At 59.8% G+C, this 25380-nt stretch overlaps 2 protein-coding genes across 3 annotated transcripts in view; one reads left to right on the forward strand and one right to left on the reverse strand.

Annotated features, from left to right (window-relative positions):
* Positions 1–308: 308 nt before the first annotated feature.
* On the reverse strand, positions 309–9672 carry MAB21L4 (mab-21 like 4). Of its 2 annotated transcripts, none has more exons than XM_009238346.3 (5): positions 9159–9672; positions 5031–5256; positions 3492–3645; positions 1740–2096; positions 309–610 (listed from the first exon to the last, which is right to left on the reverse strand). In XM_009238346.3, the coding sequence occupies exons 1-5, from the start codon at positions 9670–9672 to the stop codon at positions 518–520; spliced, it is 1344 nt and encodes a 447-aa protein (XP_009236621.2). In that variant the 3' UTR covers positions 309–517. The 2 variants fall into 2 exon arrangements, with proteins under 2 accessions (XP_009236621.2, XP_009236622.2); XM_009238347.3 differs by lacking the exon at positions 9159–9672 and adding an exon at positions 5597–5606.
* Positions 9673–20226: 10554 nt separating this feature from the next.
* CROCC2 (ciliary rootlet coiled-coil, rootletin family member 2) overlaps positions 20227–25380 on the forward strand; it is an 80257-nt gene continuing 75103 nt past the window's right edge. The window contains exon 1 of the mRNA XM_024243599.3: positions 20227–20367. Coding sequence (XP_024099367.2) covers positions 20290–20367 — 78 coding nt within the window. The 5' untranslated portion in view covers positions 20227–20289. The remainder of the gene's footprint in view (positions 20368–25380) is intronic.

A 25380-nucleotide genomic window follows, 5' to 3' on the forward strand; every position in this document is an offset into this window, starting at 1 on the left:
GGTCATTCACAGAGAATAGAGAAGACTCAAAATTATCCATCAGCACACGAGCCTCTTCTACTTCTAGGGGAAATATTTTCCACACAGATATACAAAAAGTGGAGAGTACCCTTTCTGCTGTGTATACCCAGCACATTCAATTTTTCAAGACCAAATATACAGCATTTCATCACCAAGGAATGGCATACAGTGCAGGCAGGGCCAAGCCCTCAGCTCCAGGTCTCCTGCCGATGCTGTGTGCTTGACAACACCACATGGCTGGGTCAACATGCACCACATGGAGAGCTTGGCACCTGCATCCAGGCCCTGATCCAGGAAGGAGGTGCTCCAGGAGGCCTGCTCTGCCCCACCAGGCACTGAAAGACTCTCAGAGGCCACTCCTAGGGACAAAATCCCTCCACTATCCCCCTCAACGAGAAGCCCTTTCCTTCTTCCAAACATCCCAGGAGCCTCCCATGGTGCAGTGCAGAGTCTGTCGAGGAGCCAGGAACAGGTGGCTGAGACCAGGTGGCCCAGCTCAGCTCTCCTCGCCGCCCAGAGTCCTGGTCTTTTGGAAGACGCTCTGCATGGCAGAGATCCGGTCCTTATCCTGGATGTTGAAGACCTGGAACTACAGGCAGGGTTGCAGGGGAGAAGGGTTACAGGGACCCCTGGAGCCCATCATAAGCTCTCAGGGCCGAGAGCACAGCATGGAACAACTGACCCTCCCTGGGCCATGCCGGGCCTTCCTGCCCTGAGTATCTGCCTGGACGGGCATCCCAGAGGCGGAGTGGCCCCAGCCTCTGCTGCTCCCTGAGTCCCTCCTCACACACGGCATCCCTGGCATGGGTCTACACTGAGGAGGAGGCCCCACAGGGTGCTGCTTGAAGGCTGCCTCCGGCGACCACCCCACCCTCACCCCACCCTGCCCACACAGGTCTGCTGAGAGCACAGAGCATGGCCCTTGCCCCCTAATCTGCAGGCTCTGGGGTAAAAATTCTTAAGTGTTGGGCATGAGGGGAGACCCCAGGAGGCCATCAGCATCTCAACAGGCGGAAGTTTGCTAAAATAGGATAGGAGATGCCCAGCAGAGGGCGGCTACCCTGGGGCCTCACTGCCACTAGGACACAGGAGAGGGTGGCAAAGAAACCCCTGTTTGTGCCCTGGAAGGAGACTGTGTTTGCTCCTCGGATGAGGGTGAGGGCTGGGCCCTGGGTGAGGAGCAGGGTGGATGCCGGGCAGGCTCGGCAGAGGTGGCAGAGCCTGGGGCACAGGGAGGGGCAGTTGGTGGAGCCTCCAGGCACCCATGAGAAGTGGCCCAGGGGACACAGGGTCCCAAGGAGCATGGCTGTGGATTCTTGAGTCCAGGGAGAAAAAAATGGTCCCTCTGGGGCCCAGGTAAGGCCATATCCCTTCATGAGGAATGGAACTCCAGGGTGGGCAGCTGGGGCTCTGAGCATTTACCAAGTGTGAGCCAGGGGCAATTCTGGTGGGAAACGGAAGCAGGGTCAGACCCACTGCCCTGGTTCCAGGGAGAAGCCCCAGGCCCTGTGAGGCCACCAGTGAGGGGACCCCCCACAGCCCATGTGACCCCCAGACATCACATGTCCCCACAGACACTCTCCATCTGAGCCCTGACCTGGCCTCAGCATTCCTGGGACCGCTGACCCAGGAGAGAATGGGCAGGGAGCCAGGACAGGGCTCCATCCCACCCTCCCATGCCCCTGGGCCTGCCCAAGGCCCCCGCGGCCAGCACCCACCTTGTCCAGCAGGACGTCGAAGTAGGCAGTGGCCCAGTAAGTGGGGTCACTGGCTGGCAGCTGCAGGAGGGCCTTGAGCCCGGAGCCAATGCGCGGCGGGGGGCTACGGCCCAGGTGGGTGGCGTGGATGCGCAGGGCCGCCTCGGGCTGGCTGGCAAAGCTTTCCACGCGCTGGTAGATGGCGCTGAGGTCCAGGCCGCTGCCCTGCAGCAGGTTGTGCTGCGGGTGGAGGAAGTGGGGCAGCTTCCGCGTGGCCAGGCAACAGAGCAGCACCACCAGCAGGCGGTACACGGCGCCCTGCAGCTCTGCCCAGTCCTCGGGCGCCGGGAAGAGCGCAGAGGCCCACAGCAGCACCATCTGCAGGACAGCAGGGTCAGCCCTGGCCTCCTGGCCCACGCGGCCCACTCTGCACTCCTACCCTGCGCTCCCACCCTCACCCTGCTGCCTCTCCCTGCTCCCACCCCCATCTCTCCTTACCCTGCGCCCTCCCCTCCACGTCCCAGTCAGAGTCCCAGGCCCCTCCCACCCGCTGCCCCCAGCCTGCTGGCTCCCGAAGGCATGAACCCCTCTCTCTCCTCCCCTGCCTGGCTCTGGCCCTGGCGCCCCACCCCAGCTCCTCCTTTCACCCCCCAGGACCTCCCTTGGGGCCCTCTGCAGCTCCCAGCATCCTCTGGGCCTTTCTCTCCTTCCCTCTGCCCCTTTGAGCTCATACTCACCCCCTGCAGCCCAACCCAACGGGACCATGGCATTGTCACAGTCCTAGGGGACCATGGCATTGTCACAGTCCTAGGGGACCATGGCATTGTCACAGTCCTAGCCTGTGTGCGCATGACCCCTGGCCTGAACCACAAGACCTGAGCTGCCTGCGGCCGCTCCAGATACCCTTCCCCTCCATCCTGCCCCAGGCCCTGTCTCACAGTGGCTTTTCAAAACCTCTTCTCCCACGGCCCCTCACCCTGCAGTTGAGTTTGGGGCTTGGGAACCACCATGCATCCGACCTCAACGGGGGCTGGAAGCTCCAGGTCAGATAGGGGCCTGAGAGGGCATGGCCAGAGGTCACCTAGGGACTCCAGACACCAGGAGGGGCACCTCTCCCTCAACACTGAGCCAGGTGGAGGGGCCAGCCCCGTCTGTGGAGCAGCGCCCGGCTGGCCACACACTCCAGGGAGGGGCCAGCCGAGCAGACCCCAAGACAGCACAGCCCCTACCTGCTTCCTCGGAGTTGGGGTGGGTTGGAGTCCCTGGCCCCTGCCTGTTCCTTGTTCTTCTCAGCATTTGACGTTACAAAGCCCCAGAAGGACAGGGTTCTGCAGAATGTCACTGTGGCCCAGGAAGCAGAGAGAAGGGTGTGCCTGGACTCTCCTGGGAACCCCCAGAGGGAGGTGTCCCAGCCAGGTGACATTCCCAGACACTGGGAGGAGGCTCGCTGGGCGGGAACACCGGGCTCTGTGAGGCCCCACCCTGAGATTCTACCCAACAGTGTCCCAGGGCCAGGAGGGCCTCCGAGGTCACGGCCCAGGGATGGCGAAGGCCAGCCTGCAGCACCACGGCACCCACAGCCACATTCCTGTGACCCTCATGAGCCACGGCCTCACCTCCTCAGAACCTGGGCAGGCTCTCAGAATCCCCCCAACTCCGACTCGGGACTCACAGCAGCTGCCCGCCAGTCAGGGCTGGCAGGAGGGACAAGCCTGGGTGCACCTACCCCTGGGCCCTGGTGACAGACAACCCACTGAGTCCCGCCCTGGGTACCTTCAGGTGGCCGAAGGTCAGGCCGTCAGTCCGGCCACTGTCACGCCAGCTCTCGTGGTTGACCCGGTCGAGGATGGAGAGGCTGTCCAGTCGATGACCCTGCAGGGAGCCCAGCTCCCGCAGCAGCCTTGTGAGCAGGTAGTCAGTGGAGGTCCTGGGGCCCAGACAGACGCACTGGGTCAGCCCCCGCCACTGTTGGCCCCCAGCATGGGGAGCTCCTGAGCCCCGGAGGTTCAGGCCCTGGCCGGGGTCGTGCTGTGCTGTGTCTGCTGGTGGGACCCAGCCGGAACCCAGGCTTCTCGGGAGCTGCTGTCATCAGCTGTGCAGTGTGCACGCCTGCTTTTCATGGAGACTCCCTGTCCCTGAATATGGAGGGATGTAGGAGCCTCCAGGCCAGCCCAGCCCTTTGTGTAGACAGGAAGGTGCCTCTCAGACCTGCCCAGGTTGGAGCCACCCAGCCCGGGGGTGTGACAGCTCCACCCATGGCCCCTTCAGGAAGCCCAGGGCAGCAGCCTCCAGGGGTGGCCGCACGATGGGCTCAGAATCTCTGCTCCACACCCCAGCCCCGCCCATGCCCATAGCTCAGAGCAGCTCACACCAGATGACTTGCTGTGTGCATGCTGGATGGGCTGAGGTGGTGGAGCCTTGGCACCGCACCCTCATGGGCCCACCCTTCACAGAGCCGCAACGGGGGCCAGTAACGTGCCCAGTGTCCCCCTCCCCCGCCAAGTCTACAGGACGTGGGGCACCAAAAATGTCATTTTCCCATTTACTTGCAAAAATGACTCTACCCAGCCCAGCCCTTCCCCTTCCTTGGCAGGCGGGCAGGTAGTTATTCCACAAGCTTGGACGCTGCCCCTGCCTCGCGTGAAGGGGTCAGCGGCAATGCAGGGCAGGTGAGCGGCGCTCCGCTGAGCCTTTCCTTTCGGGGGAAAACCACAGGGGGGACATGACCAGCTTTGCAAAGCCCTCCACTGACAAGCGTGGATTCAACCATCCTTCCAGCAAGTGAGGGGGTGTGAGCCACCCTGAGGGGCTGTTGCAGTGGTGTCAGATCTGGATGGGGTACAGTCCCTGGCCATTGGCTAGGGGTCTCCAGGGGAGCTCAGCCTCTGCCCAGTGCCCCTCTCCTTCCTCTCACAGACATCAATGTGGACGCACCCCCACTGTGTAGGAACCCTCTCAGATTTTCTGGGAACCTGCCTGCCTGGACAGGTTGCCTGACCTCTCAGCTATTTTCCTGCCCCAAGCAAAAGCTGGGTAGTGAAAGGTCCCATCTAGGGCAGCCGTCCACAATTCCAGGTCTCTCATCACCCAGTGTCAGATGCCACCAGGCCCCTTTCCACTTGGGAGAGGACACATTTTCACCCTTCCTACAGCCAGAGACCCCAGTAATCTCAGTGGAACACACATGCCCATGGGGGCAGAGGCAGATGGAGGACCCTGCAGATTCTCCTGGCTGGGGCCGGGGGAGCATGGGGGTGGTGGCCCCTTCCTACCCACTCCCCAGGAACCTTGTGACCGGGAGGGTGTGCCTACCTCCAGAGCTGGGCGCTGGCCGGCACCAGGTCCACCCCTTGGCTGAGGATCCTTCTCAAGCTGCCCTTGGGGAATCCGGGCATCTGCTGCGCCCCCTCCAGGACAGGCACCCCAAGCTTCCTTCTCACCACGGGCACCACGTGGAAGCTGATTGTTCTCCAGCCGCTGGACACCAGCAAGGACAGGTGGAGCTGCTCCTCCCTCAGGCTGGCTGCGTTCAGCGAACCTGCAAAGACCCAAGTCACGCCGGCCCCTCAACCTGCCTCACCTGCCCAGGACACTCCACAGCCCTCCTCCTGCTGCCGACTTGGCCCCTGCCCCTCATCACCTCTCCAGCCCCCTCGACCTGCCTCACCCGCCCAGGACAATCCACAACCCTCCTCCTGCTGCCGACTTGGCCCCTGCCCCTCATCACCTCTCCAGCCCCCTCGACCTGCCTCACCCGCCCAGGACACTCCACAACCCTCCTCCTGCTGCCAACTTGGCCCCTGCCCCTCATCACCTCTCACCTGCAGCCCTCTCTGCTGGCCCTCACCTGCAGGCTGCAGCTCCCCAACCTCAGACACCTGTGTCCATCCCTGGACCTCAGCCGAGTGAGGAGCTGGCCACCATGCCTGCCCCATGGTGACAGTCCACAGCACAACTGTCAGCTTAGCGACTTGCAGCATCAGTGATGACAGCAGCGTCCTACGTGAGGTTTTCCTTTGCCAGGCACCGCCCTCACCCCACACCCCAGGACCACACCTGCTGTGCCTTCCCAGGCCTTCCTGAGCCTGCTCGCTCTGCCCCAGCCGTGGGAACGAAGTCCCAGCCCTCAGCTAGCCGCCTACCTCCTGACGATGGCCCTGGTGTCTCTGCTGCCTTCTCTGTGGGGAAGGAGGCAGCAGCAGTCCAGGCTGGGGCCACAGGGCTCCCACTCCAGAGCTGGAGAGGGTGGAGCGAAGCTAGGCCTTTCCTCCCCAGAACTCACCTCCTCCTGCCCCTGCCCCCTGCCCCCTGCCCCCTGCCCCTGCCCCCTGCCCCCTGCCCCCTGCCCCCTGCCCCTGCCCCTGGAAGCTTCCCTGAGAGCCCCCTGCCACTCAAATCAACTGCGTGCATGGGAAGCCCATGTTGGATCCAGCTAGGGGACCAGTCTACATGATGGGGGCAGCTGGGGAGAGAGGGACAAGCCCAGGCCGGGGCTCAGTTCCCATGGAGAGAAGAGGCGGCGGCAGCTGCCAGTAGTGGGGAGCCAGCTCGGCCACCCCCATTTCTGGGCTGCCCAGGCCAGCAAGCTCAAAGTGACGGAGCTCAGCCATTATTCCTGACCAGGTCTGGATCCTACACTTCCCAGGGAGCCCTTGCCCGAGAGCCCCATGGCCTCTGTCCCCAACAGGCGGCACATTCTGGCCAAGAGGTTTCCCACTCCCTTCCCTCCTCGGACCCTACCCGGAACCCAGCCCAGTGCCCACTTCCCTAACACAGAGCCCAGAGCCCCTCGAGGGCCTGTTCCAGGGTGTAATGGAGCTGGGGCTGGAGGCATTCTGGTGAGTCCAGGGGCCCTCTGGCCTCTGCCTCAGTCGCCCTACCTCCCCAAAAACAAATTAATACCCGAGAATGAAGAGGTGAGGTGTCACTCAGGGTGACTGCAGACACCCACATGGCCCCCACCCAACACTGGCCCAGGGACCAGAGGAGAGGCCACCCCTCCCCTCCCCAGTACTGTCCAGCCAGGGTGCCCAGGTCACAGGGAGCTGGGTCCAGGCAGCATGCTGGCGTGTCCCCAAGGGAATCCTGGCTTGTGCCTTGGGAAAGGTCCCCATCATGAGCGAGCAAGGGGCCTGCCTTCCCACCATCCCACCGCCCCAGGGCCCTTCCGGAGGGAGCCTGGTCCTGACTGTGTGGACCCCTCAGCACCCACAATCTCCCGTGGGGCAGTTCTGGGGACACCTCTGGGACCCACCTCAGGGCAACCCTGGCCTTGCTGCCTGGGCAGCGCATCCCACAGGGGCCTCAGTTCCCATCAATGAAAGAGAAGGAGGGGCCTCCCCATGCAGCATGTGAGGTGCCTGCCATTCAGAGCCGCCTCTAGTGGCCACACACCTCATCTGCCGTGGGCCACACACGCTCGCTGCCCGTGACCTGGCAGCTTGGAAGGCAGCCACAACTGCACCAGCCCAGCCACAGGCCACAGCCCCGGGCTGGTCTCACCGGTTCCCAGGGTGGGGGCAGCCTGACCCCTGTCACCCAGGCTGCCACTTCCCCTTTAAGGTGAGTGTCAGGAAACAATGCCTGGAATCTCCTCACATGCCCAGCCCAGCACAGCTTCGGGGGCCGTAGGCGCGGCCTGCAGTATCGGGTCTGCTTTCTCAGGACGCACTCTGGGGGTGTGAGGAGCCTGGCGGCTTAGACCAAATCCGAACGACTCAGGGCCCGGCACGGCCTCCTGCTCACCCCAGTGGGTGGGCCTGTCTCACAGGTGGGGACAGGGCCAAGTGAGGTCGAGAAGAAGATAGAAATACCCACCCCACGGCCTGCATGATTAGAGGTTCAGAAGATGCTGGGGCAGGAAGCCCGAGGGGCTGGGTGAGGGCTGGCTGGGAGCACCAGAAGCTGACACCCCAGAGGTCAGGTCAGTCACTCGCCCCAGGGCACTAGACAGGTCTGGGGAGGGCTTCTGTTAGAATCCACCCTCCTGGCCTCCCAGCCTGCAGACTGGAGGCCTGGCTGTGTGCAGCAGTGGCGGCACACCCTTCCCCAGAACCCACAGAAGATGCCCCTGCCTCCAGGCAGGCCTCAGCGCTGGGCAGCCCCAAGCAGGTCACGGCCTCTCGCAAAGGTGAGCTGACCCCACCCGCTGACCTCACGGAGGACATGAGGGTCAGATGAATACTAGGGAGGTGACTCGAGGCAACAAAGCCCTGTGAGGACCGTGGTGACTCACATGTGACAAATTCTGTTCCAGTCCCCAGTTCCCTTCCAGGACAACCTGACCCCCTGGAGGATGTCTGTACCACTCAGGGTCCCCATCATCCTGGCCCCTGCACAGGCTGAGCCCTGTCCTCCCAGCCACCCTCGCCATCCAGGCAGCCCCTGCTGAAGGAGCCCTGGGCTCAGACTCACCCTGGACCATATCAACAAGGCCCCAAAGGTGGGCCAGGCGCTGTGGCTCACACCTGTAATCCCAGCACTTTGAGAGGCCCAGGTGGGCGGATCATCTGAGGTCAGAAGTTCGAGACCAGCCTGGCCAATATGGTGAAACCCTGTCTCTACTAAAAATACAAAAATTAGCTGGGCGTGGTAGCCCATGCCTGTAATCCCAGCTACTCAGGAGGCTGAGGCAGGAGAATCGCTTGAACCCGGGAGGTGGAGGTTGCAGTGAGCCAAGATCGTGCCATTGCACTCCAGCCTGGGTGACAGAGTGAGACTCCGTCTCAAAAACAAACAAAAGGCCCCAGAGGAGAGACTGAGGCCAGCCCTGGTCCATGCGGAAGCCCAGCCTCAGAGCCCACTTGGGGCTCAAGACACCAATAGACAACTCAGCCATAAGCTGATAAGACACGGGCACACACATGCGCACACATTCACACCCCTGCACTCATGCACACGCAGGCAGGCACACACACACCCCTCCCACCTGGTGCAACATCGTCAGACACTGGAAGTGGGCATGCGATGGCCTCCGGGAGCCTTGAGGTCACAGGCTGTGACTGGCAACAGAGCCGCCTGCCCAGAGCGGTGTGAGGGACCCTCCTGCAAGGCCACCAGTGAAGCAGCTGCCCCAGACTCCAGCCACTGGACGACTGGCAGCCGTGGAAACCCCATGCAAACACACACGACACGGAACACATCATCTGTCTTCTTAGAGGCGTTTGGAGCTGGAAGACCTAAGTGAGGTCTCCCGACTTCTGTGCCCCAACACGCTGTTCACACTTGCACAGTGTCACACACGTGCACACATGCCTGTGCGTGCAGTCACACACGAGGACAGTCGCCACCCTGTGTGCACGTACATGGCAATCACACACATGTGCACTCACACACTTGCACACAGACACCCACACAGTGGGCAGGTACAGCTCTGTGAGCACCCACACAGCAGCCCCTCGGTACACACAGATATGCGTGCAGAGTGGGCTGTGCCTGTACCTGGCGCGATGAGACTGTGGTGCTTGCAGTGTACGATGGCTGCCACCAGCAGGTCCTTGAGGACACACAGGACCTTGCTGGGCACAATGTGTCCACGGCACTTGGTGTCACCCTCCGAGGAGGCAGTGAAGGTATCATCGGTGGTCCACTGCTCCAGGCCAGCCCCTTCCCTGGGCACACCCAGGCGGCATAATTCAGGGCCATCCCCCGGCTGGGTGGCCTCTGGTTCCTCAATCAGTAGAGCCTCGGCATCCACCCACAGGGGCACCTCCATGTCCATTGGGTCCTCAGAGGAGCGCAGGGCGAACTGGAAGGCCTCCAGGCCGCGGGAGTAGTCCACGATGAAGCGGGGGTCCAGGGCATGCACGCGCTCCAGCACCGTGAGCAGCACGTTCTCTGCGCGCTGGAAGTCCTGGGCACGCGGCGCCTCCCGGGACCGGATGGCCTGCAGGTAGTGGTGCCACAGGGGCACCTGCACGGCCATGGCTGAGGTGGGGAGAGCAGGGGCAGGCATCCCTTCAACAGTGGCAGGTGAGGGCCAGTGGCCCCTGAGGAGGACTCCGCAGGCCAGCTGTGCAGATGGGCTGTGAGGAGGCACCTGCCCAGGTGAGCAGCAGGTCTGCAGGTGGGGCCTCAGCTCCCGCACAGCAGAATTCCAGAGTGACGGCACAGTGTGGTAGGTGAAATAGCTGAACTATTTAAGGCCTTTGTAGTGGGGGTGAGTCAGTCCCCAGCAATTGGGAATGTCACAGGGGCCGTGCAGGGCAGGCGGAGGCTGGGTTTCGTTACCACCCTCCTCCCTCCCGTCAGAAGAGCTCTCTCATCTTAGGCCCAAGGCACGGCCCCTGTCCCAGCCAGGCTTGGGGTCCCTGGAGAAATACTGCCACTGGCCTGTGCCGTCCCTGGGATGGGAGCCTGTGTGTGTTGCTGATGGACTTCCTTCCACCCTCCTCCCCACAGCCTGGGGGCCGGGTCTCTGGATCAGGCCCCCTTGCCCCAGCCTCCCTGCCAGGTTGGAGGGAGCACAAGGCACCCCATGGCTCACTGAGGAAGGGGAGGCAGGGCGGTGGCTGCCCAGACCCCGCTGTGGGGGAGCCCCGGACTCTCTAAGGCTGCCTGGAAGGCTGGGAACCTGGAGGCTGCGTCTCTGCAATGTTCCCCTCAGACACCTGTGCCCGGCTTAAAGGAAGACACCTCAAACGCGCATCGGCTGCAGTCCTGGCATGGCTCCTGCCTCTGCCCCAGCTGTGCATCCAGCCATCTAGGCCCCGGACCCCTGGGCTACCAGTCCCCACCCCACCCCACCCTGCCCAGCCTCCAACCTGAGAGGAGCTGGCACTCACCTAGCCTGGGAGCTGGAGCTGGTCTGGTTCTGGAGAGAAGCAGTCTCCGTGGCTCCACCTCACCCAGGTGGAGAAACTCGCCCCACCATCCCCCTCCAGCACCTGCGCCAGGCACCCTGCCGGCCCTGCCCGCCTCCCTGCTCAGGGCCGTGCAAGTCCCAACCAGCAGGGAGCCGCCCCACCGACCCTTGGCCCTGCCAGCTGGCCGAGTGCATCGGGTGCTCAGCCGCAGGGGTGTCTGCAAACAGTGAACGTGGAGACGGCCCCACACGGGCGTCATGGAGATGCTGCCCCTGTAGCCACCGCACATGGGCCTCTCACCCTCCAAGGAGCTGCACCTGAGTCAGAGCTGTGGGCAGAACCAGGATCCCAGGAGGGGTGGGGCAGGGGGCAACAGCCACTCACTTCCTGGTGCTTGGAAGCCCCTGTGAGGGGCTGCAGCCCAGTGAGCGGGTCTCTGCTTACATGCCTCCCAGGACAGGGAGCTCACCACCTCACAGGGTAGCCCACGGTCAAGCGAGAGACAGATCTCCCTCCTCCAAGCTGGCCCACTCCTGTTCCCTGGAGTTGCATAGAGCACGTGTCCCCCTCCTCGAGGGCAGCCATTCAGGTTCAAGGCCCCATTTGTCCTGGGTCCTCACCCACACGGCCTGCCTAGGTCCCCACACACAGCCGTGTGCCACAATCCTCCGTCTCCACAGAACTCTGGCCTGCAGGGAGGTGGACGCTGCTGCAGGGCAGCTGGGGCCCTGCACTCCTGGACAGCCCAGTCCTGCCCCTCACCCTCGGCCGCAGTGGCCCAGGGAGCTCATCTGCCTGTTCTGGGCCTTGGCTTCAACGTCTGTGATTTGATGACATCTTCAGTGTCCCAGCTCCTCCTTCCCAGGAACCTCCCGGTGTTCTGAATTCGCCCAGGAGCCCCCCGACCCCACCCCAATCTACCCAAAGTGCCCAGGGGCTCTGAGCCATAGGAAGGGCTCGCCTCCTCGGCCCCCAAGCTGCTCCCGCTAGTGGCCACAGAGCAGGGCCCTTCTCCCTCGGGGGCAGCCCCCAGGCTTTGCATCCTCCTTTGCCCCTAAAGCCCCCTCTCCACTGCTGTCAACACCATGTCCCCCCTCTCCTCTCCTCGGCAGGGGATTCCACCTGGCTGACACCCTGTCCTGTCCTTCGCTGGCTCTGGCCTCCTGGCTCCCACCAGTTCCTGAGCTGAACCCAGCTGGTTGCCCCAAGGGACCCCACTCTCTCCACCTGTGCCCCAGCTGAGGTCAGAGCCTCCGATGGGTCAGGCCCCATCCTTGCCCCTTGGCCCCTCTGGCAGGTGATGAATGACATGGTGAGCTCCCTGTGGCTGGAACGGTGTCACACTCCTCAGTGTACCCTAGAGCCGGGCACGATGCCGGGCACGCAGGAGCATGTGGAATACACCAGGGAACTGTGGACAAGCAAAGGTCCCCGGGAAGCTGGACCTGTGGGAGAGAGAGGAGAGCCGATGCTGACGGAGGGGATGTGGATGCCCGCCCTGGACGGCTGGGCAGCTTTGACCACAAAAGGGCCAAGTGCTCCAGAGGCCTGCAGGCAGCCACTAGCCACAGTGCACCCAGGACTCCAACTCTGACCCCAGGAGGGCAGCGTGGTGAGGGTGGGGAGGGTCAGAGAAACCAGACATGTCCTGGGGCCTTGGCAACTCAAGAAGGGGTTCCTTGGCACCCGTGGCAACCGCAAATGTTCAGATGGGTGTTGATTCAGTGTCTCAGTAGAGCTCAGGGCCAGAGCACGGATCCTGTATTTCAGGAAGTCCCAGATGTGCTGGGAAAGGCGGGGTGGGAAGCAGACATTCCGGCCTGAACAGAGTCCCGGGGCTGAACCTAGGGAAGCAGCAGGGGCACACCCTGAGCCGTGGGGGCTCCCCGCAGCTGCAGCCCACAGCAGCGGCATGTTTCCAGGGCTGCGACAGACCACAGTGGAGGTTAAATGACAGAAGTGAATTCTCACAGCTCTGGAGGCAGACGTCCAAGAGCATGGTGTTATGTGGCCGAGCTCCCTCCGGAGGCTCCAGGGAAGCACAGCTCCCACCTCTCCTAGCTCCGGTGCAGCCACGTTCCTTGGCCATGTCTCTCCATCTCCATCCTCACGTGGTCCTCTCCTGTGGGCAGCTGTGCTCTCTCTTTCTGCTTCTCTTACAAGGACACTGGGGAGACCATTTAGGGCCACCAGGCCATCCCAGATGATCTCCTCATCCCACAGGCCTCAATTCACCCACAGTTCAGTCTGTTACCACGTAAGATCTCAATTCACCCACAGTTCAGTCTGTTACCACGTAAGATCTCAATTCACCCATGGTTCAGTCTGTTACCGTGCAAGGCCACAGTCTCTCCTGTGCTTTATAAGGTCCTGTTCACAGGTTCTGGGGACCAGGAGGTGGCTGTTCCTCAGCCAGCCACGGTCAGCAGCCCCCACACCACCACTTGCCAGGAGCCCTGCCGGGACGCTGCCTGCAGGGACCCTGTGCTCGCTGCCCCTCCCCTAGCCCAGCCACCTGTTCGGGAATAGTGGGCACAGCTCTGTGCAGCCTCAGGCATGCAAAAGCAACCAAGACAGGAGTCTCCAGCCGAGGTCTACACCAGCCACCAATGCCTGCAGTACTCCGGGAAGGAGACCCTTCTGCATCGGGCACTTCTCTCCAGGACACTGTGGTCCGATTCAGCCAAGGTGCCCAGAGTACCTACCAGGCCTGCTCAGGCTCAGGTGCAGATGCAGAAAAGTCAGACTTGAGCAGACGAGCTTGGCACCATTGTGTGGCCTGAGCAAATCACTGCCCCGCCTGGGCTCCAGGTCCTCAATGGACAGTGAGGAATCCACAGCAGACAGACTCTCAGACAGAATCCAGCCACCCAGCGACCAGACGCCCTTTACGCAGATGCCTCTGCGGGGAAGCAGTTTCCATGCTGACATGAGCAGTCTGGACTTCAGGATAAAGCTGCAATGCTCACCACATGGGACAAACCCGTGTCCTGACTCCCAGAGCACATGCCCGGCCCCTGCGGCCTCCCCTTCACGGCCTAACTCTGCATCAGGGTGGCGAATAAAATGCAGGACGCTCAGCTGTTAGGATTAATCTGAAGTTCAAATCTAATTTGCATGGCACACAAACATTTATTGTTGTTGATCTGGAGTTGGAATATAACAGGGATCCCTGTATTTCCACTGCTAAGCATGGCAGCCCCCCTCGGAGCAGCACTGAGCTGTAGGGGTGAACCCCCGCTGGGAGGAGCAAAGCAAAGAAGCAGGGGCTGGAGGAGGAAGGAGGTGATGGACAGTTAAGCCCCAGGTGGACGGAGAGGACTGGGGTCTGCTCAGCTGGGAAACAGTCAGGTGTGTGGCGGGGTGGGTGGGGTCGGGAGATGCATCTGTGGGTCATGGGCTGGGGGTTACTATGGACCACCCTGAGGAGCTGAGCCGCATGGGGCTGAGGGTGGGCTGATCCCTCACCTGGAAAAACCAGTGGGGAGCAGACATTGGAGCAGACTCATTTTTCTGAGGCAGGCTCAGCCTAGGACGGGGGTGGGCAGGGGTCCCGGGGAGAAGGAAGCTCGACGGCACAGGGCTGGGTGGAGGGCGGTGTGAGAGAGGGGAAGGGGGTGTTCTCTCAGTGGTGGCATGGAGACTGCTCACCTGGGCACACGGGGACACCAGCTCCGTCTGTCCAGGGCTCCAGTCGCCAGCTCAGGGCCAGACCACAGGCTGCAGCTCCCCTGGAACATGCAGCTGGGTGGGGGAACCCTCTAGGTCTCCCCAGGTGCTGGCCACAGTGGGTTTTGTTTTGCTTGCTGGTTGGAGTTTTAGTTTTTTACATTTTGGTAAATAAACATAACTTTTACCATCTTGACCACCTTTAAGCGTGCGGCTCAGCGCCATTAAGAACATTCATGTTGCCATGCGGCCATTGTCACCGTCAGTCTCCAGAGTTCGTCTCATCTTCCAAGCTGAGACTCTGTGCCCGTTCCACACTGACTCCTGGGACCTCAGGTGAGCGTCAGCCTTAGCACGCGCTTATTTCACCTGGCGTTATATCCTCAGGGTTCTTCCAGATTGTGGCATGTGTGAGAATTTCCTTCCTTTTAAAGGCGGAGTAATGTTCCACAGTGGGGACGGACCACATCATCTGTGAACAGACACCTGGGCTCCTTCCACCATCGGCTGCAGTGCAAATGCTGCTATGAACACAGGGGTACGAATATCTCTTTGAGTCTCTGCTTTCAGTTCCTTGGGGTATATGCCCAGAAGTCGGTTCCTGGATCATATGGGAACTCTGTTTAATTTTCTGAGGATCTGTCACACCGTCCCCACCACAGTGCAAGAGAGCCCTGGCTTCTCCACGTCCTCCCCAGCACTCATCCTCTGCTTTCTGGGTAAGAGCCATCCCAGGGGTTGTGAAGTGCTGATGCGCTGTGGTTTTGATTTGCATTTCTTGGATAAGGCGACTCTGAGTGTCTTTCACATGCCTATTGGCTGTGTGTGTATCTTCTTTGGAGAAATGTCTGTTCAGGTCTTTTGCTCATTTTTAATTGTGTTGTTTGTTTTCTTGTTGTTGGGTTGTAGGAATTCTTTTTTTTTTTTTTTTTTTTTTTTTTTAGACAGTCTTCCTCTCACTCAGGTTGGAGTGCAGTGGCACCATCTCGGCTCACTGTAACCTCTGCCTCCCAGGTTCAAGCAATTCTCATGCCTCAGCCTCCTGCATAGCTGGGATGACAGGCGCACGCCACCACGTCCAGCTAATTTTTTTGTATTTTTTTAGTAGAGACGGGGTTTGGCCAGGCTGGTCTTGAACTCCTGACCTCAGGTGACCCACCTGCCTCGGCCTCCCAACGTACTGGGATTACAGGTGTGAGCCACTGTGCCTGGCCAGAATTCTTTATAAATTCTGAATACTAATCCTCTATCAGATATAAAATTGGTAAATATTTTATCCCATTCTGTGGGTTTTCACTTTCTTCATAGCATCCTTTGATGCACAAGTTTTAAATTCTGATGCAGTTCAATTTATCTATTTTTTTCTTTCATTGTCTGTGCATTTCATGTCATATCCAAGAAATCACTGCCAAATCCTGTGTCATGAAGCTTTTCCCTGCATTTTCTTCTAAGCTCTGTATGGCTTGGGCTCTTACCTTTGGATCCCTGGGCAGGGCAGTAGCCCCAAGCCTCCTCCGGTCCCCAGACAGGAGTCCCTCCCCAGGCACCTTTCTTTACTGTGCTGTGGTGTTCAGCCTCTGTCACGCTGACAGAAAGCACCAGAGAGCAGGGTCCCCAGCCAGCCCTGCAGCCTCTCCCAGGACCCAGGTCCCCCAGGGCCTGCCCACGGCAGCATCCACTGGCAACCCCTCACGTGGATAAACACGGGGTGGGTGAAGAGCGAGGTCTTCTCTCCCACCCCACAGAACCTCTCAGGGACCTGCCTGCCCCCACAACCATTTGGATTCCCCCTAAAACCCAGTACATGTATCCAGCTGGTCTCTCCTTTCAGGAGAGTGGAAAAGACCTTGAAAATCACACCAAATGCATTGTTCTCCCGCATCAGACCACTTGCCTCACCAGCCACCACCCCTGCCCTCAGCTGGCCTCCTGTCCACGCCCAACAGATGGGGGTGGGATGGTGCCACTCGGCTGCTGTGTGCAGGATGGGGTGGCACTTCCATGCCCTCTGAAGAAAGTTCCTGTGCAGGGCAGCTCCGCAGAGAGGGTAGCCGGTGGACAGAATGTGGCGCCCTCTGTCCCAGCCTCACAGCCTCCAGGGCTGCCCGTCCTGCCGTAATCACACTGGGATCTTTCCTGCCGTCCATCACTGTCTCAGCTCATTTGGTGACTCTGCACCCCCAAGGCCAGCGTCTCCTGCTCAGAGCCAAGTCCACACCTGGCAGCGCAGACTGTCTGAGAGGACAGCCAGTGACTGCTCGAGAGGAGTGGCTCCGTGGCTCCCCGGGGCCGACCTGGGTCACAGCCTCCTTGGGTTCTGTCCAAGGCACATCCCCTGCTGGTGCTAGACAGGAAAAGACACCCATGGCCGGCTGTGTGGGTGCCCGGCGGCCAGAGTGTCTGTGCCTGCTCATCGTCTGTTCCTGTGTCCCCACATGGGCCCAGCACAGCCAGGACTGGGGACTGTTCCCAAGGAGATAAGGCTGTATGTAACTCCTTATCTCCTTGATAAGGACATACAAGGTTATCCTTGATAAGGATAAGCAAGGTTTCCTGTTTCAAGGGAACAATGACAAAACCGGCGATGGTGTATCTACAGACAGGTGTTCCTCTGAGCCCAGGAGGGTTCTTCCTCAGCCTCTGAAACCAGGCAGGTCGGGCAGGACGAGGAGGACCGCATCCAGAATGGCCATGGGTGCCAAGTACTTTCCCCAGTCCCGGGGAGGGAGGCGTGAGGTCCAGAAAACAAGAGCTCAACCCCCATCAGGCTGTGGGTCAGGACTGGGCAGGGCCCTCCGAGCCCTGCCCTCCCGAGAGCCCACCCCACAGAATGCCTGCACTCGGAGAGGACCCTCTATCCCATCCTCCACTGTCCCAGGACGTTCCCTGGGGGCCCAGCCAGGCTCCAGCCAAGGCCTACCCTGCCGGTTCTTCTTCTAGTCCAGCCATGGCCCTGGTCTGGGAGCCCCATAATGGACGCCCAGCAGTGAGGCCTTGGGGGCATGCACGGGGCTGGGCCAGCCCTCGTGTCCTGGAAAGGCATCCTGGGGGGAATCCGGGCCACCGCCGGCAGGCATGGGCTTTCCTGCACAGCCACGGAGGGGCAGGGTTAAGGGGGAGAAGCAGCAAAGGGGGAGAAGTGGCAAAGAAACGAGGACGTGTCCGGTGGAGCAGCTGGGACCCCAAGGCTAAGAGGAGGTGGGCGGCAAGGAGGGCCTGCCTTGGGTCAGGGCCCCACCAAGAGGGGGAACCAAGCTTCATGGTTCACCAGGACTCTCCCAGGAAATCCCTCTTCCCTGGGCAAACCTCCAGTGACTGAGGAAGAGGCGCGGGAGGTCATCTGGGAAAATCATGGACTTGGAGCTGCTGCAGGCAGGGGAGGCTCAACTGCAGGCAGCCACGCCCACCCCAGATGGCACAGAGGCCCCAGGCGATGCCCACCTGGACCGACAAAATCCCATCCTCACGTTTGATCTTCTCCAGGGGAACTCCACAGCCAGAAGGAACTTTCTAAAACTCAGGCAGGCCGGGCGCGGCGGCTCACGCCCGTAATCCAGCACTTTGAGAGGCCAAGGCAGGAGGATTGCTTGAGGTCAGGAGTTCAAGATCAGCCTGGTCAACATGGTGAAACCCCATCTCTACTACAAATACAAAAATAAGCTGGGCATGGTGGCGAGTGCCTCTAATCCCAGCTACTCCGGAGGCTGAGGCAGGAGAATCACTTGAACCTGGGGGGGCGGACGTTGCAGGGAGCGGAAATAGCGCCACCGCACTCCAGTCTGGGAGACAGAGCAAGACTCCATCTCAAAAATAAATAAATAAATAAATAAATAAAAATAAAATTAAACACAGATGGGAGCCCCTGCCCACCGGCCCTCCTGAGAGCCGTCACCTGCAGAGGCCACAGGCGGTGCCTCCACCTGGCTGGGCCCAGTGCACGTCACCTTTGGCCTGGATGTACAGCTTCAGGTCAGGGCGTCTCTCCAACACACCTACTCAGGCCACCGGGCCGCCCCTGAACATGGGCATCTGTGTCAGGACTGACACAGGACTTGCTTCTGGCATGTGAGGTCTTATCTCCACCAATCCAAGACACCCGCATGGGAGATGACACCAGCCTCCCAGCCACTCCCCACCATCCACAGGTCCACACTGATGCCCCTTCCTCACTCTACCCGCCCTGCCGTCCACAGGTCCACAGGGATGCCCCTTCCTCACTCCACCCACCCTGCCCCCAGCAGGAACTCTCACCAGAGGCCAGGGCCACACCCTCTAAGCCCTGACCCACCTCAGGGGAGTTCAGCGGAGCCCCAGCAGGAAACGCTGCCCCTCCCCACTCAGGCTGAGGCATGGAGGGCAGGACTCTGCATGGCCACAGGGCCTCCCAGGACTCTGAGGGTGGGCAACAAGCAGTCTTGGGTCCCTGGGGGATCTGGAGGCTGCTCAGGGAGGGGCCCAGCCCATGGAGTGAGTATCCTCAGTCTGGACCTGGAGCTAGAGGTCATGCTTGGGCCGGAAGCACGAGGCTCAGAAGGACTGCCCAGGCCCCTGGCCCTCCAGGGACTGTCCAGTGAAGCCCAGCCCAGATGCCCATGGGGCCATGTCTGGCCAGAAAGCCTGGCCTGTCCCTGCAGGGCCACCCTGGAGGTTGTCCTCAGGAGTGAGGGTGAACAGAGCACAGGCGTTTCTCTGGGAGGGCTCCTTTTGAGTACAGGTGCCTCTGCTTCTTGAATTTCGCCTCTGAGGAGGTGGCCTGGGCCCTCAGGCCCTCTCTCGGCAGCCCCAGGGACAAACATGCTGGTCCCCCAAGTTGGCATCCACTTCCACTGCCCAGGCCCCTGTGGCCTTGCTGGGCAGGCTGCCTCCCAGTCTCCTGGGCTGGCTCCAAGAACCTGGGTCTCTGAGAGACTCGGAGATGTACCCATCCCCAGAGGCCCCTGAACAGGGCAGCCTTTCATGGGAGGGCAGCCACTCCTGCTGCAGGGCCCACCTCTGCGGCTGTCCCTTCCCCAGAGGGACTCCTGCCAGCATCAGCTCAAGGAGGTCCCAGCTCAGAATGAGGAGCCCCAGAAGGAGTGGAATGGGGCAGAAATGCTGGCATGGATGCCTGCCAGGCACCTGACTTCATCTGAGGCCCTGGGAGGCCCAGGCTCCAAGCCACAGAGCTCTGCGTCTGCAGGGACAGCCGGCCTGGAGATGGCAGGCATGGCCCTGCTTCCCTCCCATTGCCTCATCTATGGGAAGCTGCCCTGCCCTGGCATCTGGACAGCCCCTGGCAGCCCCTGGGGTGGGAAGCCGTGGGCAAGTTCTGCAGACCCTCCACCACGCATGCTGACCAGGGCCTGCTCCCCCTCGGACAGGGCAGCTGGCGATCCTTTCCGGTTCCAGAGGGTGGGAAACAGTGCAGCTTCCTGGGGCAAGGGTGGACCCATGGGCAGGTGACTCTGAAGGGCTCTAGTGGGAGTCAGACTCCAGAAGGACTCACAGGTGCAAGGCCAGGAAGGCGAGCTTCCTTTGCCCCTCAGGCAGGCAGCGTCCCTCTCCAGGCCTCAGTCCACCACCTGTGACGATCACTACGTTCTTTGACAAATGTTTTTCAAAAGTCATAGTTTATGAGTCCAGATCAAGGAAGACCAGTGATCTGCGTGCTGCCTCTGCCTGCTGTGTGTCCAGCAAGCACACGGCTCCCCCTGGAGCGAATGTGGGAGGGGGTGTCTGGGGGAAAGGCCAGCCCCTCCCAGATGCCGTTGCTCAGGTAGACAGTTTTACCCAGGGCGTCGCCAGGTCTCCAGGCAAAACTGCTTCCAGCCAACAGCGTTCCTTTGTCCCCATAGCAACAGGGTCCTGCACTCCTGTTTCCAGGGAAACGCAGCTCTCAGCGTCCCGGTTGCCACAGCAACGCCTACGGGCTCAGCTGGCCATACTGTCTTACCCATAGGGCAAGAGCAACTGGGTGCCCAGGCTCGGGAAACAGGACTGCAGAGCCAGGTGCCACACAGGTGTGGGGCCCACGCACCAAGGAAGACCCTGGCCAGTTGGAGGAGACTTGCCAGGTAGCAAAGCCCAGCCTTCTCTGGGGTCCTGCGCTCTGGGCTGCAATGAGCTCTGCCTCCAGTGAGCCTGGCAATGGGGATGCCTCCCAACAGCCCCTACTGGGGCTGGACACCGTGATCCAGGTCAGTGGGGCGGTCACTTCCCTGCACCCTCCTGTGAGCAAGTTGCCAGGGCACTTTGGAAGGGACGCGGCACAGAGAGGGGGTGGCCAGGAGGCACCTTCCTGGCTCCCGGGGCACTTTCCACTTGCTCACGTGTTTGCCTTGAGCGTGCAGCCAGTCACGGATGCAAGCAGGCACACCTGCACGCACACACAGGCAGCCTTCAGCCAGGAGAGAGAGCCTGGGGAGAGCGAGCCCGGGGCCACTGCTGGCTATAGACGTTCAGGTGGCCGGCATCCCTTGTAGCCGGTTTGCAGGGTGGAGGGAGAGCCCGGGGCCAGGGCTGGCTGTGGACGTTCAGGTGACTGGCGTCCCTGGCAGCCACAGGTTTGCAGGCTGCACACTGGGGTGGGGACGGGCAGACAGCCCTTGGTGCTGACATTCCGGGACCTCGTTCACTGCCCTCCCATGGCAAAGTGTGGGGGCCAGCAGGGCCTCTCTGGGGTGGTGTTCCCATTGCTGCACATTTGTGGGAGGCTGTGGCTTAGCCCTAGTGTCTATTCTCTGGCTTCCAGATGTTCTGGTTCTGTCTTCATAGCACCTGGTGCGTGACAACGGTGGCTGGGAATTGTCCCGTGTCCCTCTCCCCTTGCCTCCCTACTTCCCAGAGCCCACCTAGGACCCAGCCTGCGGTCCCACCTCAGACATCCCTCCTACCTGCACTGCCGTCACCTGCTGCTGACCACCGCAGCCAGGCCGCCCCCACCTCCAACGGACCCCTCGGGATCCCAGAGAACCCCTGATGAACTGGCTTACTCATGGTTGTTTGTTAACCCAGCTCTTAGCATCTGAAAACTATGCCACGGCAGGCTGACATGGCCCTATCCAAACAATACAGGTCACCTGAAAAGAGAAATGGCCACAGCTGGTGCAGGTGACCTAGTGACAGGGTAGACGCAGGGTTTGCTCACCCACAGGGCTGCACGAGGACTCGAGGGCAGGATATTTGAATCAGGTGATGCAACAAGACAAAGCAGTGCCGTGGGGTGACCTCTACCTCCTCCGCCTGGGGTGACCTCTACCTCCTCCACCTGAGGTGACCTCTACCTCCTCCGCCTGGGGTGACCTCTACCTCCTCCGCCTGGGGTGACCTCTACCTCCTCCCCCTGGGGTGACCTCTACCTCCTCCACCTGGAGCTCGGCCAGCTTTGCCTGGGTGTCAGCTCCATGAGTTCTGAGAGCAGGGCTGGTGAATGGAGGGTGGAGAGCCAGCACACTACGTTTACAGGACACTTGCAGCCCTGTGAGGATTCTCATCCCCTCGGATGTCAGGAAAGCTGAGGCTTAAGGGTTGGAGGGAGCTGCTGTGGTTAGCGGCTGGTCTGAGGGGGAAACCCAGGCCGGTGCTGACATCAGGCGGGGGCATGAGCGCTGTGCAAATGTGGCTGAGAGATGCTTTGCTTTGCCTGCTCCCAAATTCCCACTGTCTCTGGGAAATTCATCTGGAGGCTACGCAGGCCCCAGCGAAGTCAGCTCTGCCCGCCCTGCTGACACCTGTTATTTTCGCTGTAGTGATTGAGATCTTGATGCCATTAGCCCAGAATGAGCAGGCAGCAGGCGGGCGCCAGACGCCCAGATCAGCTGTCCAGATGGGCGGCAGAACCATAGGGACCCTCCACCCTCCAGCTACAGCTGGGAGACCGCAGGGCCTGAGGAAAGCTATGGCTTGAGGATGCAGGAGGCTCCCCCGTGACCAGGAGTGGTGGCTCCGGACGGATGGTGAACATGCTCCCAGGCCCAGAGGAGCCTCTCTGACATCCCTCTTCCTCCGGCCACAGCCGCTCTCCCCTCCTCTGGAAGCCCCCCAGCAACCTCTGCACAGCACCCCAGAATGCCCCCACCCCAGAGCTGGAATTGGACGTAAGGGGGCAGGCTTGGAAACTCTCAACCTCTGTCCCTGGGGTGAGCAAGTTGGACTTGGGGAGCGCAAAGCCCCCTGAAATTACACGTGAAGTGGGGGGTATCTGTGACTGCCTCGAGGGGTGGGGGTGTGCCCTTCCTCGGAATCTCCAGCACCCAGACCCGCAGCTGGTGGAGAAGCGCGGCGCAGAGTCCCGGATGAGGAACCCAAAACAGAAAGCCCAGTCCCCTCAGAGCTGGGGGCTCCTCAGACTCCGGTTCCTTGGCTTGAGTTTTGATTCGTGCTATTTTTCTAGGAAATTGTCCATTACATCCAAATGTTCAAGTTTATTGGCAAAAGTTGTTCACAATATCTTCTTCCTGTCTTTTGGATGTCTGCAGGATCCGTGGGGTAACCAGCTGTCCCTCTTTGCTGGGGTGCTCGAGATAGGGGTTTCCCAGGACTCCAGACAGCCTTGGGTCCGGAACCCCAGTCCTGGGCACAGTGGGGAGGAAGTGGTTGCCCCCAAGTGGCATCCCCTTTCTCGTTTCTGATACTAGCCACGTACCGATCCTCCTCATAGTATTCTTATCTTGTGTTTCATTAACCTACATATGCACTCTTCCTTTAACCTATATATGCTTTCTTCCTTTAACCTACGTATGCGTTCTTCCTTTAACCTACATATGCATTTTTTCCTTTAACCTACGTATGCATTCTTCCTTTAACCTACATATATGCATTCTTCTTTTGCTTTCAGTTTCTCTGGGTTTGCTCTTCATCTCACTTCTGGAAAAATGTGCTTGATTTTCTCATTGATTTTCTCAATGATTTTCTCATTGATTGTTCAGCCTTTTTAAAAATTTCTTTTTTTCTGGCTGGGCGCAGTGGCTCACACCTGTAATCCCAGTATTTTGGGAGGCTAAGGCGGGCGGATCGTTTGAGGTCAGGGGTTTGAGACCAGCCTGGCCAACATGGTGAAACCCTGTCTCTACTGAAAATACAAAAATTAGCCAGGCGTGATGGCAGGCGCCTGTAATCCCAGCTACTCGGGAGGCTGAGGCAGGAGAATCGCTTGAACCCAGGAGGCGGAGGTGACAGTGAGCCAAGATCGCGCCACTGTACTCCAGCCTGGGAGACAGAGCGAGACCCTGTCTCAAAAAAATAAAATAAAATAAATTTTTTAAAAAATAAAAATTTCATTTTTCTTTAAATTGTGGGAAAATATACATAACATAAAACTGACCATTTTAACCATTTTTAGGAACAATTCTGTAGCACTAAGCACATTCATAGCATCGAGCAACCATCATCACCACCATCCAAGTCCAGAATTTTTTTTTTTTTTTTAGACAGAGTCGGTCTCTGTCGCCCAAGCTGGAGTGCAGTGGTGAGATCTCGGCTCACAGCAACCTCTGCCCTCCCATCTTCAAGCAATTCTCCTGCTTTAGCCTCCCCAGTAGCTGGGACTACAGGCACACGCCACCATGCCCAGTTATTTTTTGTATTTTCAGTGGAGACGAGGTTTCGCTATGGTGGCCAGGAGGGTCTTGAACTCCTGACCTCAAGTGATGTGCCCGCCTCAACCTCCCAAAGTGCTGGAATTACAGGTGTAAGCTGCCACACCCGGCCCCAGAACTTTCATCTTCCCAAACTGAGACTCTGCCCCTATTCAACATTCACGCCCCATTCCCCGCTCTCCCAGCCCCCGCCATCCTACTCTCTGTCTCTACGAAGTCGATGACGCTAGCAGCCTTGTCTAAGTGGATCAGATGGTATTTGTCCCTTCGTGGCTGGCTTATTTCACTGAGCATTACGCCCTCGAGGTCCACCCATGTTGTAGCAGGCGCCAGCCTTTCCTTCCTTTTTAAGGCTGAGTAATATTCTACTCATAGAGGGACCACACTCTGTTTATTCATTCATCTCTGAGTGGATGCCTGGGTGGCTTCTGCCTGTCGGCCACTGTGAAAATGCTGCTGTGAACCTCGGGGTACAAATATTTCTTCGAGCCTCCGCTTTCCGTTCTTTCGGGCAGATGCCCAGAAGTGGATGGCTGGATCGCGCAGACAGTCTACATTTAATTTTGTGGAGACCCCTCATGCCGTCTTCCATAGTAGCCGCGCCGTCTTACCCTCCCACTTTTTTTCCTCTCTAACGTACACGCTTCCCTCCAAGCAAGGTTTACCTGTCTGAACTGTTGTTACTCACACCACTTTTAACACCAAATGTGTGGGTTTTTCCTGACACCAGCCAATTCTCCAGCTCTCTGGACACCAACTAGCTGTCCTACAATTCAATCCAGTTCGGACCCTAACCATCCAGAGCTGGCACAGACCCACAGTTTAAGGACTCAGTCCCATAAAGCTGCCCCACCTCATATGCCAATCACAAGTCCTGGGCCTCCCGTATTCTGTCTGACTGGCTATGAATTAGGGGTTCTTATAACCCCCTGCTCAACCTGATAATTTGCTGGAACAGCTCACAGAACTCTGGAAGTGACTTTCCCATTTGATTACTGGTTTATTATAAAGGACACAACTCAGGACTAGCCAGAAGGAGAGGTGCCCAGGTCAAGGTACAGGCGGCAAGTACGGAGCCTCCAGGCCCCTAGGCACACCAACCACCCACAGCACTGCCCTGTGTTCAGCAACCCAGCCTGCCCAGCCCTGTGGTTTAGGGTTTTTATGGAACCTTCATTAAGTAGGCAAAATTCATTAAATCATTGGCCGTTGGTGATCAGCTCCAGAGACAGCTCCTCTCCCCTCCCCAGATGTCAGGGTGTGGGGCTGAAAGCACCAACGCACTAATCGTGCCGTGGTCTTTCTGGTAACCAGCCCCTTCTTTGCGGCTATCCAGGGGCCCTGGCCATCAGTCATCTCATAGGCCAACAAAAGACACGCTTATCACTCAGGAGATCCCGAGGGCCCAAGTCTAGAGTCCCCACCACAGGACAGGAGCGGTGGATGGTTTCCAAGTAGCCAGGCCATGGTGCCCGTCACCGAGCTCCACACTGTCACAAGCAAGCCAGAAGCAGATGCTCAGCCCATCTCCAAATCTCCCAGGCCGCATCCAGGCCCTGTCAGGCACAGCCGGAGCCACTGTACTAACAACATGGGCCCATCCTCCCCCTCAGG

The sequence above is a fragment of the Pongo abelii genome, chromosome 11 (assembly GCF_028885655.2).
Source record: "Pongo abelii isolate AG06213 chromosome 11, NHGRI_mPonAbe1-v2.0_pri, whole genome shotgun sequence".
In the NCBI taxonomy this organism is placed as follows: Eukaryota; Metazoa; Chordata; class Mammalia; order Primates; family Hominidae; genus Pongo; species Pongo abelii.

Bases quoted from the DNA above. Each gene is read 5' to 3' on its own strand.
- MAB21L4 (XM_009238346.3), bottom strand. From the start codon at position 9,672: ATGCCTGCCCCTGCTCTCCCCACCTCAGCCATGGCCGTGCAGGTGCCC. The intron at 5,257-9,158 runs GTACAGGCACAG...GGGTCTTTGCAG, and splicing joins CCACAGTCTCATCGCGCCAG to GTTCGCTGAACGCAGCCAGC. The intron at 611-1,739 runs GTGGGTGCTGGC...CCCTGCCTGTAG, and splicing joins TCGACGTCCTGCTGGACAAG to TTCCAGGTCTTCAACATCCA.